Here is a 21,044-nt window from a genome sequence, read left to right on the forward strand (position 1 = left end):
GAAGGCGTGTCATAAAACTCATATGCCGTCTGCCTGGGCCATTAAGACCTCCACCTTTGCCTCCTTTTTCACTAGGGCATCCTTATTCTGGCTGAGACAACTCAGATCCGAGCCTCCTCCCAGTAAGTCTAGGTGGCGTCACAAGCTCACCAAGATTATTACAGCCATTGAATACTCAGCTGATGCTTCGCTGAATGCAGCGAAGTTTGCCTCTAGGGCGCTAGCGTCCAATATCACATCTCACCACCTTCTGTGGCTACGGCACTGGCAAGCCGAGATGAAGGCCAAATGGAAGTTGGCTTCTGCCCCCTTCAAGGGAGGGCAGTTGTTCGGGGAGTCCTTGGACATCGAAACCAAAGACAAATGGAAGGTCGTCCCGGCCACCTTGAAAAGGAACGATCGTAAAGGTTCTGGTTCCTTTCGTAAGCAATCTTTCCGGAACCAGGAGGCCGGTTCAGCTTCCTCTTCTTCCTCCTACCAGAGGCCATTAGGCATCAAGATAGGGCATCCTTCGGGTCCCGTAGCAGACAGCAGCAGTCTTCCTTTCGGAAGCCATTTCGCAGGGGCAACAGTGGCAACAACAACTCCTGTCCATTCCACAGAAGGAAGTGACCATCACAGGGTGCCTCCCATAGGGGGTCGGCGACAGGTGGAAGGAGATCACCTCAGACTCATGGGTCCTCAACACCATCAGGAGGGGCCTAGTCCTAGAGTTTCTAACATTCCCTCAGAGGAGGTTCATCCGTTGCCCCACTTCCAGAAACCCAGTAAAGAGGGAGCTCCTGCAAGCGGAGATTCTCCATCTTTTTCAAATAGAGGCCATAGAACCAGTTCCAACGGACCAGGAAGGGCGGGGCTTCTATTCCATCCTGTTCCTGATCCCGAAGAGCTCAGGCGGGTGGAGGGCCATCTTGGACCTCAAAAGCCTGAATCAGCATCTGGCTTACAAGAGGTTCAAGATGCAATCTCTCCACTCCATCCTGGATTGCATGAGGAAAGGGTGCCCATCGTCCAGCTGTCCCAGCTCTTGGGGATCATAATCTCCTGTCTGAAGGTGGTTCCCTGGGCCCGTCTGCATGCCAGGGAACTGCAATGGTTTCTCCTCTCAATGCAGAGACCGAAAATCAGCAACTCCCATAGGTGCGTACGCCTCCTGCGGAAGGTGACCCGATCCCTGGCCTGGTGGAGGTCCAAGGCGGTCATGAAAGGCTGTCTGTTCAAAGAACCAGAAAGAGTCGTTGTGACCACAGATGCCAGCCTTCTGGGGTGGGGCACCCACTGTCAGGGTCAACTTGCCCAGGGCCAGTGGTCTCAGAGGGAGGCTGCCCACAGCATCAACTGGCTAGAGCTGAGGGCAGCCCGACTCGTGCTTCGCCGATTTGCAGGGTTGATAAAGGGACGTCATGTACTGTTAATGACAGACAATGTGGCGACAAAAGCCCACATAAACAGGCAGGGAGGTACCCATTCAAAGGGCCTCATGGTCGAGGCAGAGACTCTGGGCAGGTGGGCGGAGCGACATCTGGCTTCTCTCAGAGCAGATCATATCTCCGAAATAAGCAACCGGGAGGCAGACTGGCTGAGCTGACAGCGCATCGATTGCTCAGAGTGGCACCTACACCTGGACCTGTTCCAACAGATCGTGAGGAGATTCGGCAAACCGCAAGTAGACCTCTTTGCCACACATTCCAACACACAACTGCCACGATTCTTCAGCCATTACCAATCGCCGTTGGCGGAAGGGATGAACGCACTGAGGTGCGAGTGGCCCCGGGAACTCCTCTCCCTCCTCTGCCCCTCATTCCTCAGGTAGTGGCCAAGCTCCTGACCGAACGGGCAGAAGTTCTTCTGGTGGCACCATTCTGGCCCAGGAGGTCCTGGTACACAGACCTTGTCAGTCTCTCCGTTCAGAGACCGTGGCGAATTCCTCAGGATCAAGTCTCCCTCAGCCAGGGGGCCATCAGTCATCCAGACCCCCAGTGGCTATAACAAGCTGTCTGGCACTTGAGGGGGACCTCCTGAGGAAACAGAACATCTCTGACAAGGTCATATGAACAATACAGGCATCCAGGAGATCTTCCACTACCAGAATATACAATGCACCTGGGCCGCCTTCTCAGCGTGGTGCAAGGCTAGAGACATTGTTGACTTTTCAGCTTCAGTCCTTCAGACCCTGGACTTCCTGCAGGAGGGTCTAGATAAAGGTCTGGCGCCCAGTACACTCAGGCAACAGGTTTCAGCGCTGTCAACTATCCTGGCCAGGGGCTCGTCTCGTCCTCTGAGCCAGCACCCTCAAATTAAGAGCTTCTGAAGGGTGCAGCAAACATCAGTCCACCGACAGTCCACCGTTACCCATCCTGGGACTTCCCATTTGTCTTAAGGGCTCTGACGGGTCCTCTGTTTGAGCCTCTGTGTACATATAGTCTATGCCACCTGACCATCAAGACTGCCTTTCTGGTGACTATCACTTCTGCACGCAGGGTGTCCGAACTGGCGGCTCTCTCAGTCAGGGAGAACTTGTGCGTGATCCACCCCAACAGGCTAATATTGAGACTTGATCCTTCATTTATCCCTAAAATTAACTCTCTGTTCCATAGATCTCAAGAGATTATATTGCCTAACTTTTTTCCTAAACCTTCTCACCCTAGAGAGCATGAATGGCATAAGTTGGACGTGAGGCGTGCCGTCCACATTTATGTAAAAAGGACTAAGGAATTCCGTCGTTCAGAGGCGTTCTTCATCTCTTTCCTTCCTGGGTCTCTTGGCCGCAAGGTCTCATCTCACACCGTAGGTCGTTGGCTGCACGCTTGCATTAAGCTGCGTATGAGCATCAGGGCAAGATGGCCCCGTGCAGGATCACCGCACACTCTACTAGGAGCGCAGCAGCGTCAGCATCATGGGCGACCCAGGCATCTATTCTGGACATTTGCAGGGTGGCCATGTGGGCTTCCACCACCACCTTTATTAAAAACTATAAAATAGACACCTTTGCCTCAGCCTCAGCCGAAGCCTCTTTCGGAAGAAGAATTTTGCAAAGAGTTGCTGAAACTCCGGAGGCTCTGGCTCTCACCCACCCTGGGACTTTATAACTTGGGCATGTCCCATGCTTGGACTCTACAAGCAGCGCACTGGAGAAATACTGTTGGCTTACCTGAACGGTCGTTCTCAGGGCGCTGCGAGGAGAGTCCAAACCCACCTGGCGGGGGGGTTCTTACAATCTGTGATTGTATTATTGACTGTGAACTCTTACCTTATATTTGTCCTTTCATTTTTAAACTGAACATGGAGAGGCAAAGGGAGGCGTGGTCAAGAAAAACATTACTCAGTCCAAGGGCAGATAGGCTGTGTTAACCCACACTTGGACTCTCCTCGCAGTGCCCTGAGAACGACCGTTCAGGTAAGCCAACGGTCTTTCTCAATAGTTCTAATTCTTAATAATTAAGGTAATTCTGATGTGATGAAAAGGTAAAATAGGAAAAAAATATTGCTAAACCTTATGATGAATATCATTGATTTACAAATTATGTTATGAAATATTCCATTTACATTAATATGTAAATCATTTTAGCGTTATCTTAGTGATTATATATTGATTGTGAAAAGGATAAAGATAAACCACAGCAGAAAATTATAATGCTTTCATTTTATTTCAGTAAATGAAAGAAACAACTTACAGGATGAAAATAAAAAGATTTTAGAACAACTTCAGAAAATGCAGCAAAAAGTGGAGTAAGTTTATTTATAACTATAAAAGACAAAATTATCTCAGAAGAAATGAAAGACAACTTGTATGTCATATGAACAAAAATGCATGGATGGAAGTTATTACTAGTCAAGCTAAGGTATAGGCAATTATACTCTCTCTCTCTCTCTCTCTCTCTCTCTGTCTCTGTCTCTGTCTCTCTCTCTCTGTGTGTGTGTGTGTGTGTGTGTGTGTGTGTGTGTGTGTGTGTGTTGGAAAAAAGATGTTCATGACATAACCAAAATGCGATAATTTTACTAATAGAAGCAAGTACTCCCACTCAGTACAACATGAGACATACATTTTTCTAAACAAAAAAGTTTCACTTATGTAAAAACACCTCTGAATTTCATGTTCAAAATGTTCAAAGATCCCATTGTTTTCCAAATAGGAGTTCTGCGATAAATACATAAAAACAAAGGTTAGCTCCTTGCTGAGAAAATTTCTTTACATTTAGTTCAATCTCTTAAAACTGTAGGTTATTCAGATGGATTGGGGACGTAGTGGAGCTAGTCATAGCAAAACCAAATTGTATTTAGTAGAGAAGCTAAGTTTGGAAAATGAATTCTTGGCATTTCTAGTTTTTAACACTTGCATGATTTACAGTCTTTAAAATTATCATTTATATGCATACTTCTGCCATTCTTTTTTTTTAACCAGTATTTTCTTCCAAGTTTTATCAGTTGCTATATGCGTCTTCCAGATTGTTGTTTTGAAGACTGGAAAGGATGAAACATTTCTTTTTTCCACTTTTATTGCTGTTGTTTTCTGAAGTTCCTTTCCTGACCATTTTCAGCTACTACAGACTTTAAATCTATCTAATTATTATTTTTAAATTCATAGTGCTTTTTCATCCCTCTTTCTCAGTAATTTCTCCAGATATAGGATCTCTTTCCTTACTTTCACTCCTGTTTTACTACTCTCCTTCCCCCAGTGCAGGTAAGAGCAAAATTAAAAAAATTAAAAAAGGATACCAGAATAACCATTCAGTGTTATTTGATAACAGATTTTAATTGATTCACTCCAGGAAAATGACAGAATAGGGGAGGTTAATGTATTTAACCTTTATTCATATTGTTCTTCTATGGTTTTCTTAGGGAGCAAGAGCAATATATGGAAGATGTTATTCCAGGTTCACCAGTTCAGTCACTGTCACTTTCAATGGTTAATCGAATGCGACGAAAACGAGAAAATAGGCATGTCCGGTACACAGAACAAAAGCACACAGATTTGGAAAAGAAAGGAAGAATCTATGGTATAATTTTTAATAATTAATTCTTCCCCTAAAGTAGTTGGGAATAGTTGTCATTTCAAAGGTAACAGAACAAAAAAAATTGTGCTCCTTTTTTGCCTGTTAAACAGGTCAATTTTTAAATCTCATTTTCAATACTAGCAAACTAAAATCTTCAGAATGTAGACATTTGAATATAAGTAGTTCAGATAAGCAATATTCAAATGATATATTTGGTAGTTCAAGCATCTGTTTCAGTGAAATAATATAATTGTATCTTCAAAAACATTCTGCTGCATAAAAAAATAAATTCTTAATTTTAGCTGCTTTTTTCTTTAAGCATTACACCACCACCTTATGGACAATAGAAGGATTTTAATTTTATGATATCCAAGTTTAGAATAAAATATAGATGATAAACCAGGGGTGAAATTTAGCAGGTTCTGGAGAACTGGTAGTGGAGATTTTGAGTAGTTTGGAGAACTGGCAAATACTACATCTTGCTGGCCCCAGGAGTGGGGTGGGAATGGAGATTTTGTAATATCCTTCCCCTGCCACGCCCACAGAGCCAGTAGTAAAAAAAATTGAATTTCACCACTGTGATAAACTATTGTTTAAAATCTTTTAGTCATACACACAGATACAGAGATGGCCAGAGAGAATTGTTTAAAACTGTGATTTTAATCTGAAGTATAGCTGTTATTTAATGAAAAAGGGTGTTTTAAATATTTACTTGATTTACTCAAGAAGCAGATAGTGGTGGCTAGAAAGGACTTTTTCTCAATTTCATGTTGTGTGCCAGTTACAACCTTTCCTAGACTGGGAGGCCCTTCTCAATCACTCATGTGTTGGTCAACTCCCATATGGACTATTGCAATTTGCTTCAAATGAGGCTACTCTTGAAGAGTATCCAGAAGCTGCAGCTCCAAATGTAACAGCTCTGCTGTGTGAACTACATTGGGTACCAGTGTTCTTCTGGATTCAAGATGTTGGTTATCACTTTTAAAGCCCTTTATGGCATAGGACCAAGTTACTTGAGGAACCATCTTGTTCCAATTGCATTCACCATCCCACCCTGGCAGGCAGGAAAGGTATGTTACGGACCCTGTCATTTAGAGAATTTTGATTGATAGATTCAAGGAAAAGAGTCTTCTCTGCCATTGTCATTGCCCTTGCAGTATGGAATATCATGTCCCCAGAGGAGAGGTTGTCCTCTACTTTTTTATGCTTTCAAAAGAGTGTGAAGATCTGGCTCTGCTATCTGGTGTTGGGTTCAAGGAGTGGCACATAATCCTGGGATTAGCTGGTACTCCATTCATTTTTTTAATCTTACTCACTTTTTAACTTACATTTAAACTCCACTCGTATTTTATTTTTCACTCTGTATTAATTATGTTTTTAATTATATTTGGTTTTATTATTTGTATCGGTAAAGCACCCAGAGACATGGATAGTAAGATGGGCAGTGTGTAAATTTGATAAATAAATAATGTGAAAGCTTTTAAGCCAAGCTATTATTCATATAGCTAAAGATAAAAATACAAATTGAAAGTAATAAAAGCAATTCTCATACTATATACATTACATAGTTGTAATACAAGATGAATTTTTTGGAATGATTGTATTTTTAAACACTATTTTTCTTAAATACTTAAGTATAATTATGTATTTATTTGAAAATCATAACCTGAACACATACATTCAGTATTAGCGCTCTTATCTACAGGTCACCTCTCTGCGTTTTAAACTGCATGGAATTCTTTTTGATATTTTAGTTTCAAATGTGTTTGTTTATAATTTTGTTTTTTAAATATATAGTGGTTTTGAAATAGTTTAAATTCAGGTGTGGTTTTATTTTAAAACCATTCAATAATGGTAAGACCTATAAGAAAGCAAACCTATCCTATGGTCTAAGGTTTTTATAACTTCTGTTCTTGAAAGACTCTGGTTAGCCATTGGCAAAAACAGAATATTTTATCTAGTTTATTATATATTTATATTATAAATATAAATACTATATTATATATTACATTTCATTATATATCACTGTACATATCTGCTTAATTTAGACTAGCAAACAAGTTGTTCTTTGGTCAGTAACTTGTGTTCAATACCCAGGTCCTCAATCTTAAATGTTCTCCAATTTTTAGGCTTCAATACTTTAGGTACCATATTAGATGCACTGGAGTATAAGACGCACCAAGGTTTTGAAGAGGCAGATTTTTTTTTAAACGTAGGTAGGTAGATAGAGGGATAGACAGGGAGAGAAAGAGAGAGAAATACAGTAGGTAGGTAGGGAGAGAGAGAAGGTAGGTAGATAAAGGGATAGAGAGAGAAATAGAGATAGAGAGAGTGTAGGGAGGTAGGTGGATAGAGAGAGAGAAATAGAAAGAGAGAGAGAGAAATACAGTAGATAGGGGGAGAAAGAGAATAGGTAGGTTGGTAGGTAGGTAGAAGGGTAGAGAGAGAAATAGAGAGAGAGAAATACAGTAGATAGGTAGGGAAAGGGAGTAGTTAGGTAGGTAGGTAGGTAGATAAAGCAGGGGGGAGAGAGAAATACAGTAGATAGGTAGGGAGAGAGAGAGAGTAGGTGGGTAGGTATTACATAGGTAGGTAGGTAGGTATTCAGGCCTTTTTCCAAAAAAAGGCATGAATAGCCTTGGGGGTGGCTTGCAGAGTGCCCCGGGGGGGTCAGAAATGAGCAAAAAATGGGCCATTTTTTGCAAAAATGCGCCCGTTTTTCTTCAAACAAATTACATGCATAGCCTTATGGAAGCTTATAGAGTGCTGCTGGGGGGCAACAAACTGCCCCTTTTTTGTTCATTTCTGCCCACCCCAGCCCCCAGGAGCTCCCTGAAAGCCTCCATAAGGGTATGCAGGGCCATTTTGGTGAAGGGACGGGGCTTCAGGAGGCAAAAAATGCTGTATTCATGTTTAAGACGCACCCAGATTTTCAGCCTCTTTTTTTGAGGTAAAAAGGTGCGTCTTATACTCCGAAAAATACGGTACTTCTAAATAAATGCATTTTCCTGTAGTATTCTGGACAGAAATGCCTTTTTTTACAATATAGTTTAATGGCTAATCAAAATATGGAAACTAATTAAAATATACAGCCACTTAACTCTGATATCTAAAAGCCAATCAAGAAAAAGTGAATCACTTTAATGGAAATCCACAGGTGTTCAGATTGTTGCATAGAATTTTCAGTAATTAATACAAAAATCTTTTGGGGGGGATTTTGTCAAGGTAGGCTGGGCGTTGTTCTATTATTTAAGCATAATGTAAACTGTTTAAAGTACATACTGAATTTGTACTTTATTGAAATTTGAATAAATAAATGTAGTTCTTAATCAGCTGTTTTGCTGACTCATGTACATACAGAAATTACCATACTCAAATTCTGTCAGAGAATATAGATTTGTGCATCCAGGTCCACTCAGCTCTTATTTATCTGTTTACTATGTCAACATTAAGGCTACCTAACTTCATAACAGCTCTGGGTTAGCTTATAGATAGAAATCAAAAGAAAACAAAATATGTCAAGAAGGAAGGCAAGACAGTTAACCAGAAACCAAAGCCATTTGGGATCTAAATGCATCAGATTTTTTTAAAAAAATGTTTTCTATAAATATTTAAATATAAATTTTATATTTTTTTCTAGAACTTGGAAATATTACATTGTCTTCCACTCAAAAGCCTGCTTGGTCTGAAGAAGAAATATTGGTGGCTGATACATGTGATCCACAGTTGTCCCCAGATTCAAGTAAATATCACCACTTTTAGCATTATTTAATATTTAATAACAATAAATATCAACACTATTGTTTAATAACAAATAAAAAAATTGTTTTAAAGATATCTCCTATAGAAAATTTTGGTTAGGAAAGAAGCAGAGGTTCAAATAGTTCATTCCGAAATATTTTTGAAGAAACAGATGGAACAGTAAAGCAATTATATTGGGATTGGGCGGCATACAAATCTATTAAATTACTAATTACTAATTATATCTTGATGTAAGTTAATTATTCTTAGCTTAGCTTTTTATCTGCTACAAGCTTGTCAAGCTTGAGCATTCAGCTGCATAATATTGGAATCCTTTATTTTCTGATACAGCTTTTAAGATTTTTATCAACAAATTAAAATCAAGCAGATGATTCAAAGCAAATGGGTTAGAAATGCATTAATATACTGGGTATATTTAATTCTCTACAGAGCCACGTGGCTTTGCAAAAATAACTAAGGTGTACAGTAGCCCTGACCAAACTGATGCTTCAGCTTTTGCTGGAATGTAATTACTATAATTTGCAGCCAGAAAAACTATGTTGCTGAAAATTTATGACACACTATTATATCTGGGGGGTTGCTAAGTTAGAAAATTCTGCCACAGAAATTTAATATGCACATGATTTAATATTGATAAATCCAGCCAATACTATTTTAGTGTAATTGATTTTTGGTTAAGAAATGTAAGTTAAAATTTAAAATTTCAGTTTCTGTGTATATTGTCATAGAAAAAGTTTTATAGTATATAGAATAATAGTATTCAGTAGGTTCTGTTTTTTTGACACTCAGAAAATTTGATCTAGATATATTATAAGGTTATACATTTTTGGTTAAGTTGGAAGTTTGTAACAGAAGTTGTGGTAAACATAATCTTGATGACGAGGCCAAATTAGAACTACTCAGACAAGTGTTTTATATGTGCCATGAATTATTTAAAAATAATGTTCTTCAAGCTATCCTACCAGGCTTCAAGAAGCAATAAAGAACCTCAGCAAGAAAGTGCATCACCAAAACAACATGCAGGGATCAAAAGCCTGAATATTTTCTCCCTGCCTCCTTTTAATCTGTGTTTTTCTATTATTTACTGCTTGTACATTTATTTTAGTTCTTTGATTTTAGTGCTTTAGAAGCCAGCTTGGCTGAAAAACAGGAGGTAGCTTTAATAAATACTGATTTCTTTTGTCAGTCACTTAAGGTCAGCTTGGTTATTTTTGCTTAGCAACAAGAGTGATGGCATTGTTATAAAGCTCTTTTATGCTTTTCGGATTCTTCACTTTTCAAGCAGCACTGAAAAACATAAATTGGCAAGAATTCCAATAACAATTCTTTTAATTTATTCTTTTTAATATCTATGTATTAAAGGAACTATTTCTGCAATACATAGGATCTCTCTCTCTCTCTCTCTCTCTCTCTCTCTCTCTCTCTCTCTCCCTCTCCCTCTCCCTCTCCCTCCCTCCCTCCCTCCCTCCCCCCCCTCTCTGCTGTTCCCTTTAATAGTAAGTTATTCAAAGGGCAGAAAATAAATTAAAAGGAACTAAAGCTGTGAGGTTAAAGAAAAAGAAAGGAAATATAGCTTAATCTAGTTCACTATAACATTGTTTTGTTCCTTTCATGCCCACTTTCCCCAGCTTACATTTAACACTACTAAGAAATAGTCTATCTCATATTCAGAATTTCTCATCTTTGTATATCCTTCACTAATTTTCTCAGCATTTCATTAAAAACAATTAAATCAATCATGCTTTTAGATTTAAATCCCTTCCTTTGCCATATGTGCTCATAAATAAGCTTATATGACATATTTGAAATAACACCTTCTACATAGGTATATCCCAACAATCCCAATTCTCATTCATTTCTGGATCTCTGAAAAGTTGAATCATTTTTCTGTACTCTCTTGACTCATTCCTATCATTTATTTATGGCTCCTAACATAATTTTCTTAGTGGATGACATATAATCAGAATTTGCACAGTTTTTGTCAAAAGTCATATCTACTCCTTTCATTCCATTCGTTTCACCATTCAAACCAATTATCATCAATCTACAAATTAGTACTTTCATACTTATCCTTATTAATCTTTATTATAACATTCTGTGCCTTACATGTTAAAAATACATCGTATTTTTCATTCCTAATTAATGTACTCATGTCTGTACATATACATTCAGTTCCACACTACATCTGTACTTCCATGCATCTATTAATATATTCAATTCCATTTCATAGAATAAAACCTCTTTGATTCAGAACTATTACTTATTTCTCATTTTCTCTTGGTTTCACCAATACTCCACATAATATTTTAAAAAATATTTTAACCTATAAATATATAACCTAAATATGGACTACCAAACATTTGGAAAAAATGTGTTTGTTGACAGCATTGATAAGATAATACATTGGCTTTCAATATTGACATATTGATTTTCAATATTGAGACTATACCACTGTACAGTAGATGATGAAACCAATCAAAATGGAGAAAAAATCTTGACCTAATGAACAGCAAAAAACTAGCTTCCTGTTTACTGTATGACAACTAGTTTTGTATGTCTAATGAAAGCAAGTGTCCAATAACTTTTAAATGACTTGGCATAAGATTGCACCAATCTAACCAGCATATTTTTTTTTCTTCTTCTTTAGATAGGAGATGCAAAACCTAAGTCTTAATTCAGTAAAGAAAAGATTGAAAAGACCATTACCAAGAATGGGAAAGTATTTATCTTGTGAATTTTTGCTGATTTCCTTTTCCATTGGTACAGGCAATGAAGTAAAAGAAGAATGTCCCAATTCAGTGCATTTTAATTTGAAGGCAATTGTTGCAGAAACACTTGAATGTGATGAACATGTAAGTACTAATTTTAAGATCTGTCATATATCTTCATAGACAAGAGTTTGTTCCTTTTCTTTATTTCATCTAATGACTTACAAAACATACCGCCAGCTGTTAAGCACAGTACATAAAGAGATCATGCACATGTGATTTATATTGGATTCTTTTGATCTTTTCCCAAAAAGCTAAATAAAGAAGGTAAATTCTAAAAATTGAAGTCTAGCTCTAAATTTTAATTAAGCCAAATGAAATGTTTACATCATTCCTGCATCTGCATAAATTTTTCAAAGACAATTACAGGAATGTTTCCCCTCAATTTGCTAGAAAGCAAATTACTAGAAATAAGCATGAAGGAATAGATACCAATATTTTTGCATTGCTATATGCATTTCTTTGCTGAATAAATATAACTATTCATTGTTTTAGTTATAGTTTTGGAAATTAATCCATTTTTTAATAAACATGAACATGGTATAAAAAGTCCTGTGCTCTTTGAGAGGTTTGAGAAGGTATATTTTTAATACAGGTAGCATTAAGCACTATTGGTGGCTTATTTACACAGACTGGTTGTTTTCTATTTCATTCGTAATTAAAAATTTTGAATAATTATATTGGTCTCTTGACTGTTCCCACATTATGCTAAGCCATGATATGGCTCATTTATTTTTATTTAATTTGACATAAAAACCCCATACTAGAAAATAATCCATGGTTTATAGGTCAATGTGAATATATTTAGTTTCTCACATTTCTCTGTAGGATTTGATGTTTAATCTCATCATTTTTTGCTACATTCCTCTAGTCACAAGTATTTTTTTCTACATTATTTTCAAAATATATGACTAAAAACTGAACCAGTTCTTGAAATATATTTTAACTCTATGCAGGGCAATTCACAGAGGCAGACAGGCCAATATTCAAAAGTACTACTCAATGAAAGTTTCATTTATCCTTAGTAACACAAGAATATATTTATTTGCATTTGAAAATTATGATATAAATACATATTTAAAAACCAAGTAAACATAATCCTCAATTTACAACCATTTGTTTAGTTACTGATCAAAGTTAGAATGGCACTGGAAAAAAAGTGACTTATGACAATTTTTCATACAACTATTGCAGCATCCAGGTGGTCACATGATCAAAATTTGGACACTGGCATATATTTATGATAGTTGCAGTATCCTGGGGTCATGTGATCATCTTTTGCGACCTTCAGAAAGTAAAGCCAATAGAGAAGCCAGATTCACTTAACAACTGTTTTACTTAACAACTGCAGTGATTCACTTAAGATGGGCAATAAAGATTGTAAAATGGGGCAAAATTTACTTAACTGTCTTGCTTAGCAATGGAAATTTTGGTCATAAGTTGAAGACTACGAAATACTTGCTTTGGAAGTCAAGGAACAGTTTGTTCACTTTCAGTATTCAAGGTTCTATATGTACTTTGTGTCCCCTTTTCCATCCCACAAAGCTCACTGAGAATTAATTTTTTAAATAAGAACTCTATACATGTATATCTGATATGGTACACTGTTTGTTTCTGGGATGTTTGCCTCAACCAGTTTGTTGGTTTGGTCTTAAGATTGTCAATTAATAATAATATTCTTCGTTCACTGTGAATAAATATAATTGAGGTGCATTAGAAAATTATATTGTGCAATATTGGAATTAGTTCTGAAATCATATATTTTTATTCCATAGGAACCTCGCAGCAAATCACTTGAAGTTACAAGAAAACAATTGGCTCAAGGGTGTTTTAAAAGTAATACTGACAATTTAGAGTAAGTCTTTTTTTTTAAGGAATGGAAAACTCATATTCTCCCACATATTTATTAATACTTTAGGGTTATATTTGGAAATATTCCTATAAATACTTTAGCCTATTATGTGTGATAAGTGGATAACTACTAGGAACATATTGTTCTCAAAGATAATACCTGGTTTAACAGCTTTTTCATGATTCCCTAAGTACCTGAGTCTGCTGCTCAACTTATGAACCTGTTGTATTATTAATTTTAATCCTTTTAATTCTTACTCATAAATGTTCATACATTTTAAAGATTTTAACTTTTTAAAATTTAATTAGCCTAAATATTACTTGTGGGAACATGATATAAGTAATATATATAGCAAAATCATTAAAAGTACTTGCAGAGAGTTGTTTCGTAATTTTCTTTAAACTTATTTATTTATAAAATTTAATTCTCTTCAGATTTTCTGACCGATCTGAGGATATTTCTCCAACTACGTGGGATTCCAAGATACCTTCTCCTGTTTTTGGGGCATCTGCCAATATTAAAAGTAGCTTAGTTTTCTCCCCATCTGTTTTAGCAGCCGAGAAAAAATCAAATCAAAGCAGCTCCATCAACAGTTCTTCCCTTTCAAGATCTGAGAAAGTGAGATCAAAATCTGAAGACATTCGTTTTATGAGCCATGGGACTGAAATAGCAACAGTTCTCAGTCAAGCCCCAGTTGGTAGGCAAGTGGCTTTGAAACAGAATTCAGAGGAAGCCATAACATGTGTAACCAATACACATCTGGATAAAAGTGACATCATCAAAGGTGGCTTCCTTCTTGTATCACAGAAACGGTTAGGGAACAGATGTTCTAAAAGGAAAAAAAATGATGACAAGAGCAACCATGTAATCCGCTGTGAAAAAGAAAATGCTTTTCCGTCCCCTGCAGATGTTCTTCCTATTGCCAGAGATAACACAACTGATAAACCTTTGGATCTGTCTGATCGCTTCTCTGATTTTCCCTGTGAAAAAATAATTGCGGAGAGTTCCAAGATAAAAATGAAGCAGGCAACTCTCCATGATGTTTTTCAGCCTCTAGTGAAAGATTCTACATCTAAAATCACCACTAGTAATTCTGTAATGAACAAAGATTCACAGGAGCATCCCTGCATACAAGAAGCAATCCTAAAATCTCTTACCAAAATGTCCCCAGTGAAAGAGCATGAAGTAAAAGAAGAAATTGCTAATTTGTCTAATCCATCTTTGCAAAATGATGACAGTATAGAAGTAAGTATGTGATTAAGGCATTTATTTTATAATGCACCATTATTTGAACTCTGAGTTTTTTGAGAAACTGAATTAATTTCTTCCTGTATAGATTTTGCAAGGTAAATAGGAGATTACTTTTGTTTCTGCATATAGCTTTGATAATCAGAAGATAAATGCAACTGAAAATATGCATAGGCAGATAGTAATTCTATACTAAAAATTAGGATGTTGTTTATTCTCAATTGTTTTGGTAGGAGGCTGCTGGTGATCATGAACTAATACGCAAGAGAATAAGATCGGGACATGGAATAGGTGAGCCAGCATCGGTACTTCAGCCAAATCCTCGCAAGGTGACAAAAATCACACAATTTGAGCAAGGTATCTTTTTACTCATAAATTTATAAATGAATAGGACTATCTTAGGTTTTGAATCTAACTCCTTTGCTTGTTTCTTTCTTCTTCTGTTCAATTATGTTCTGATTGAGACTGCCCGGGCAGGTTCCTGCAGGTTCTTGGCAAGGTTTTTTAGAAATGGTTTGCCATTGCTCCTTCCTAGGGCTAAGAGAAACTCGCCCACCTGACTTCATGTCCAAGGCGGGACTAGATCTCCCAGTTTATAGCCTGATTCCTTAACCACTACACCAAACTGGCTCTCTAGCATTACTCTCTCTGGTATTGTAAAGTAATACACTCCTCTAGTATTATTGCTGTTATTATCATAACCAAAACATTCTTCCAGCTACAGATCTTTCCATGCTATCTTTGTTTCTAGGATCTTCTTTTAATTTACTACTACTCTTATAGCTTTTTGTGTTTATGACGCTTGAAATCTGTAATTATACAGGCTACAATTTGTATTTTATATTGGATTACTGTAAGTATGGAATTTTGTTACTATACAGTCATTACACTTAAAACTTCTGTTTTCTTTTCCAGATAAAACATCTTTGGAAAATGTGCAGTGGAGTATAGATCCAGGAGCTGACCTTTCTCAATACAAAATGGACATTACTCTGATTGACACAAAAGTAAGGAATTTTACAGTTTTGTTCATTGAACTCACCTGAATAGATTCTTGATCTATTAAGAATTAAATAAAACAAAATATTTTTTTCTTGAAAGTAAAAGTTAGGTTAAATAAAAAATGATATACATTATTGATAATGCAAAGTGTTACAGCTAATCGCTAAACATAACTTTACAGTGAAACAGTGTTCTTTATACAATAACATAGAAACTATTTCATGTTACTAAAATCTCTAAACATGTATAGGTAATCCTCACTTAATGATTATTCAAAGTTACAATGGACCTTCCAAAAGGGACACGGCCCGATTCAAAGTTCTAATAGCCCACGCTTCCCCTGTAGTCATTAGAGTGCACTTTGGGCTCCCAGTAACTGGCCCACATTTATTTCTTTGTTTATTAAATTCTTTGTCACCCATCTCACTAATACAGTGACTCTGGGCGGCTTACAATAGCAAAGTTAAAAAGTGCTAAAAAAAATTAAATATAGAATAAAAGATTAAAAGTTAAGAATCAAGTTGAGCCTGGAGATGAGAACCTTATCTATCTGGTCAGCCACCCTCAGCCAAGTGGCAGAGCCAAGATTTTAAACTCTTCTGGAAGGCAGGGGGTTGTTGTGGCCTGTCAGCCACCGGCCCCTCCAGCAGCCGAATCAGATGAAGAGGAGGCATGGGAGTCAGGATCAGCAACAAGACAACCAAAGAGTGGTTTGTCGTGTTTGGGCACTAGGTCAGAACAGAAGTGTGGGGGCAGATCTCACCTGTGATGAGAGAATACCAGAAAAGGCTCTTTTCCTGGACTCCACCAACCAAACTTTTTTGGCCAATGAGATCTGCATTTCTTTCTGCTGAAAAAGTGGGGCAGGTTAGTCCCACCAGGGTAAGATGGTTCCACAGGTAGAGGAGCCTAATTCAGCAGGTTCTGACAGGTTCTGGAGAACCGGTAGCAGAACTTTTGAGTAGTTTGGAAAACTAGCAAATACCATCTGTGGCTGGCCTCAATGTGGGGTGGGAATGGAGTTTTTGCAATATCCTTCCCCTAGGAATGTGGAGGGAATGGGAATTTTGCATTATTCTTCCCCTGGAGTAGGGAGGGAATGAGGATTTTGCAGTATCCTTCCCCCAGGAGTGGGGAGGGAATGGGGATTTTGCAATATCCTTCCCCTGCCACAACCATCCACTCCCGCAGGACCGGTAGAACAAATATTTGAATTTCACCACTGCTCAGGTACCCTGGACCCATGCCATAAAGGGCTTTTAAGATGATTGCCAACAGCTTGAATTGGACCCAGAAGCAAACTGGGACCCAATGCAGCTCACGTACTGGTGTCACATGGGCCACCCAAGAGGCCTCTAGAACTGTCCGTGCTGCTGCATTCTGTATTGGTATGGTTTCCAAATGCTCCTCAAGGTTAACCCCATGTAAAGCATGTTGCAGTAATTCAACTGGGAGATGACCATGAGGGTCTGTGCGCAGGGGCTTACAATCCAGGAAAGGGCACAACTGGTACATGACGTTACATGTTTGTGGTATTCTGTGGTCCTGTGAACTGATTTAGGTTATTTTTTGCTAGACAAATGCTTAAAGCCCTTCATGGTATCGGACCTGGCTACCTGAGAGACCGCCTCCTGCCAATCACCTCCCACAGACCTATTAGATCGCACAGACTAGGCCTCCTCCGGATTCCATCTGCCGGCCAATGTCGGCTGGCGACCCCCCGGGGGAGGGCCTTCTCTGTAGCTGTTCCAGCCCTATGGAACGATCTCCCCGTTAAGACCCGGACCCTTACTACTCTTCCGCAAAGTGACCAAGACCTGGCTGTTCCGGCAGGCCTGGGGCTGTTGAATTATCCAGCCCCATCCTAAATTATGAATGTTGTTGAATTTTTTAAATTGTTGTTTTTTATTTCTTGTATTCCCCTTCCCTTCTTATTTGTAAGTTGCCCTGAGTCTTCCGAGAGTGGGCGGTATACAAGCTAAATAAATTCAATTCAATTCAATTCAATTCATAACTATCACAAAAAAAACCTGCGAGGTTAGGTCAGTCACATGATGACTCACTTAACTACCAGCATGACTTACAATTGTAATTCTGGGTTATAGTCATAAGCCAAGGATTACTTGATGATTATCGACCAAGAAAATGTTATTCAAACTTCTCATTCAAAAAGGTTCCTTTAATATATCTTCTTTGTTCTCACCAAAAGTATTGTTTTCTTCTTTTTGACTTCCTCATTTACCACTTTGGACATTACAATCCATTAAAAATGTGAAAAGTTTTGTAAATATATGTTTAGAAACATTGATACTTTAAAAAATTTTCCTTATGAATTTTCATTTATAATCTGCTTGTGATGGGTGAGGGATTGGACTAGATGACCTACAAGGTCCCTTCCAACTCTGTTAATTTGTAAAGGATATCTGTAAAAGACTGAATGTAGAAACTCCTGGTTTTAGAGAATTATATGAAGAATATCTTCATTCTGACATACCACTAATAATGTCATCTTTAACTTTAAAAAAATTAAAGTAATACTATATCCAAGAAGGTTTTTGGCAGCAAACTTTTGCATATCTATCTTACTTCTATAGATCACCTATATATATACTACTAATTCTAATTAGACTCTTGGAGGATTACATTCAAGTTAAAAGTACTTTGGCTTTTTAAGTGAGAAGAGATAACTTCAGAATGTTGTTCAAACAATTGCAGATAGGTACAAACTGATTGTACATATGTACACAGTATAATTATGGATAAATATTTAAGACATATGTCTAATGTAGAGAAGTTCAAAATTTAACTTAAACTATATTTTGTATAATGAAATTGCCTGAAGTATTTGGTAGGGCAATATTACTGCTTTCTTTTTCTGTTTTTTTGAAACACCATGAAAATATAATTTCATTCCTGTATCAATTCTAAACAAAATTAGTAGTGTGCAGCAGCTGCCAAAAAGGCAACACAATACTAGGCTGCATAAAACAGAGGGATAGAATCAAAATCACTTGAAGTATTAATACCACTTTATAATGCCTTGGTAAGGCCACACTTGAAATACTGCATTCAGTTTTGGTTGCCACGATGTAAAAAAGATGTGGAGACTCTAGAAAGAGTTCAGAGAAGAGCAACAAAGATGATTAGGGAACTGGAGGCTAAAACATATGAAGAACGATTGCAGGAACTGAGTATGTCTAGTTTAATGAAAAGAAGGACTAGGGGTGACATGATAGCAGTGTTCCAATATCTCAGGGCTTGCCACAAAGAAGAGGGAGTCAAACTATTCTCCAAGGCACCTGAGGGTAGAACAAGAAGCAATGGGTGGAAACTAATCAAGGAGAGAAGCAACTTAGAACTGAGGAGACATTTCCTGACACTTAGAACAGTTAATCAGTGGAACAGCTTGCCTCCAGAAGTTGTGACTGCTCCAACATTGGAGGTTTTTAAGAAGATGTTGTATAACCATTTGTCTGAAGCGGTGTAGGGTTTCCTGCCTAGGCAGGAGGTTGGACTAGAAGACCTCCAAGGTCCCTTCCAACTCTGTTATTCTATTCTAAAATTGACATAATTCTCTTCATTTAAGTGTTCAATGAAGTTTATCTGTTAGAAACACCAAATCATGCTTATACTTGTTTAAAATATGAAAAACTATGAATTGCCAAGATTTGGAAAACATAAATATTGTTGAGGTTTTGATCAGAATGTACACATTGTGCAGCTGCTTTGTATAATGTACCTCCAAAATATTTGGGATTCTTCTAGAATCTAAAAAGATAAGTATAATGTTTGTTTTTAAAATGTGGATTTAGATTTATTGAAAATTTATAAAAAATATAATTGAATTTTAGGAGTGCTATTTTAATTTTGTCTATCATAGTTATCTTTAATTTTGTTAATTAAAAGGAAGAAACTCAAACAAGAATTGGATCAGAGCCCCTGGACATGGACCACACATATATCAGTGATAGTATTCTATTAAGAATGAAAAAACAAAGACAGAAAGAAGTAAGCAATCCAGGTAAGTTTATTTTTGTTTATTATATTTTTATTATTCAAATAATAGGCATTAAGAAGTTAGATCATCTTAATGTACTCTACCTATGTGGATTTATGACTCTACTCCATAGACGCATCAAAACAGCAGCTGCATCAGGATCACAGTTCATAGGGAATGATGGTAGTGCATGATTAGCCCACTGTGAAAGGATAAACTTACTGCCACAAACAAGCTACATTTCTCCTTCCCTCTTAAGATCTAGAGTTTCAACGCTGTGTGAAAAGAGATTTAAACCAGCTCCATCTTCTGTTTCATTGGAGAGTTAAACAGATAAGAAACCCAGAGCATGTATAGATGTGGTGAAAAAGAAGTTGTGCCAGTAAGACTGTAGCAAAACAAGAAAAGTCCAAAGCAAACAACTCAGCACCAATCTTAGGAGGACATGGCAACCTTTGGAGCCACCCTTCAGTGGGCAGTGCTAACTGAGACAGAGCCAAGGTGGCGCAGTGGTTAAATGCAGCACTGCAGGCTACTGCTAGATCAGCAGTTCAGCGGTTCAAATCTCACCGGCTCAGGGTTGACTCAGCCTTCCATCCTTCCGAGGTGGGTAAAATGAGGACCCAGATTGTTGGGGGCAATATGCTGACTCTCTGTAAACCGCTTAGAGAGGGCTGAAAGCCCTATGAAGCGGTATATAAGTCTACTGCTATAAGTCTACTGCTATTGGTGGGAACCTGACCAGAGAGTCTGCAAAGAAGCAACCGAAGCAAATTCACTGCATGCAACAACCCAGGTGGAGTTCTATAAACCAGTTGTAGGAAGACAGGAGCATAAGTGCTAGGTTAGAAGAGATGAGTAACCATATAACACAAGTATATGGAGTAAAAAGAATTTTCAAGGGTAAATGGACTGTCTGGCTACACGGGAAAGATTGAAGGCTGAAGGCAACTCTCTTGCATCCAAAATACAAGCAAAGGAAAGTGGGAACTTCTTCAGGAGGATTCTCTTGCTGCCTTTAATAACCATATATATTCAGAGCCTAATATATTTATTGAAAAAGTTAATCTATTTATTGAAAAGTAAAAACAGAAATTGTGCTGGAAAGTTGACAATCAAAGTAATATCTTTGAATAAGGGCATATAGGATATTCCTTGTTTACCACTCATTCAGTGACCGTTTAAAGCTGTGATGACACTAAAAAAAGTGGTCCTGATGACTGGTCTTCAAAGTTCTGGTCATTGTACCAATCCTGCAGTTACATGATCTCAATTCAAGTACTTGGCAACTGGCTTGTACTTATGATGGTTGCATTACCTCATGATCATTATTTGCTCCCTTCCCTGCTAGTTTTCCGCAACCACAGTCAATGGGGAAACCAGCAGGAAAAGTTATCAGTCACTCTGGTAAGGGCCCCCAG

At 37.8% G+C, this 21,044-nt stretch overlaps 1 protein-coding gene across 3 annotated transcripts in view; it reads left to right on the top strand.

Moving 5' to 3' along the window:
- RBBP8 (RB binding protein 8, endonuclease) overlaps window positions 1-21,044 on the top strand; it is a 56,959-nt gene that overhangs the window by 23,890 nt on the left and 12,025 nt on the right. For all 3 annotated transcript variants that reach the window (XM_032223492.1, XM_032223491.1, XM_032223493.1), the window contains exons 6-14: window positions 3,654-3,729; window positions 4,840-4,997; window positions 8,635-8,736; window positions 11,523-11,608; window positions 13,300-13,379; window positions 13,811-14,621; window positions 14,858-14,981; window positions 15,540-15,631; window positions 19,533-19,647. In XM_032223492.1, the coding sequence (XP_032079383.1) occupies window positions 3,654-3,729; window positions 4,840-4,997; window positions 8,635-8,736; window positions 11,523-11,608; window positions 13,300-13,379; window positions 13,811-14,621; window positions 14,858-14,981; window positions 15,540-15,631; window positions 19,533-19,647 (1,644 nt within the window). The remainder of the gene's footprint in view (window positions 1-3,653; window positions 3,730-4,839; window positions 4,998-8,634; window positions 8,737-11,522; window positions 11,609-13,299; window positions 13,380-13,810; window positions 14,622-14,857; window positions 14,982-15,539; window positions 15,632-19,532; window positions 19,648-21,044) is intronic.

Source organism: Thamnophis elegans, chromosome 8 (assembly GCF_009769535.1).
Source record: "Thamnophis elegans isolate rThaEle1 chromosome 8, rThaEle1.pri, whole genome shotgun sequence".
Taxonomy (NCBI): domain Eukaryota; kingdom Metazoa; phylum Chordata; class Lepidosauria; order Squamata; family Colubridae; genus Thamnophis; species Thamnophis elegans.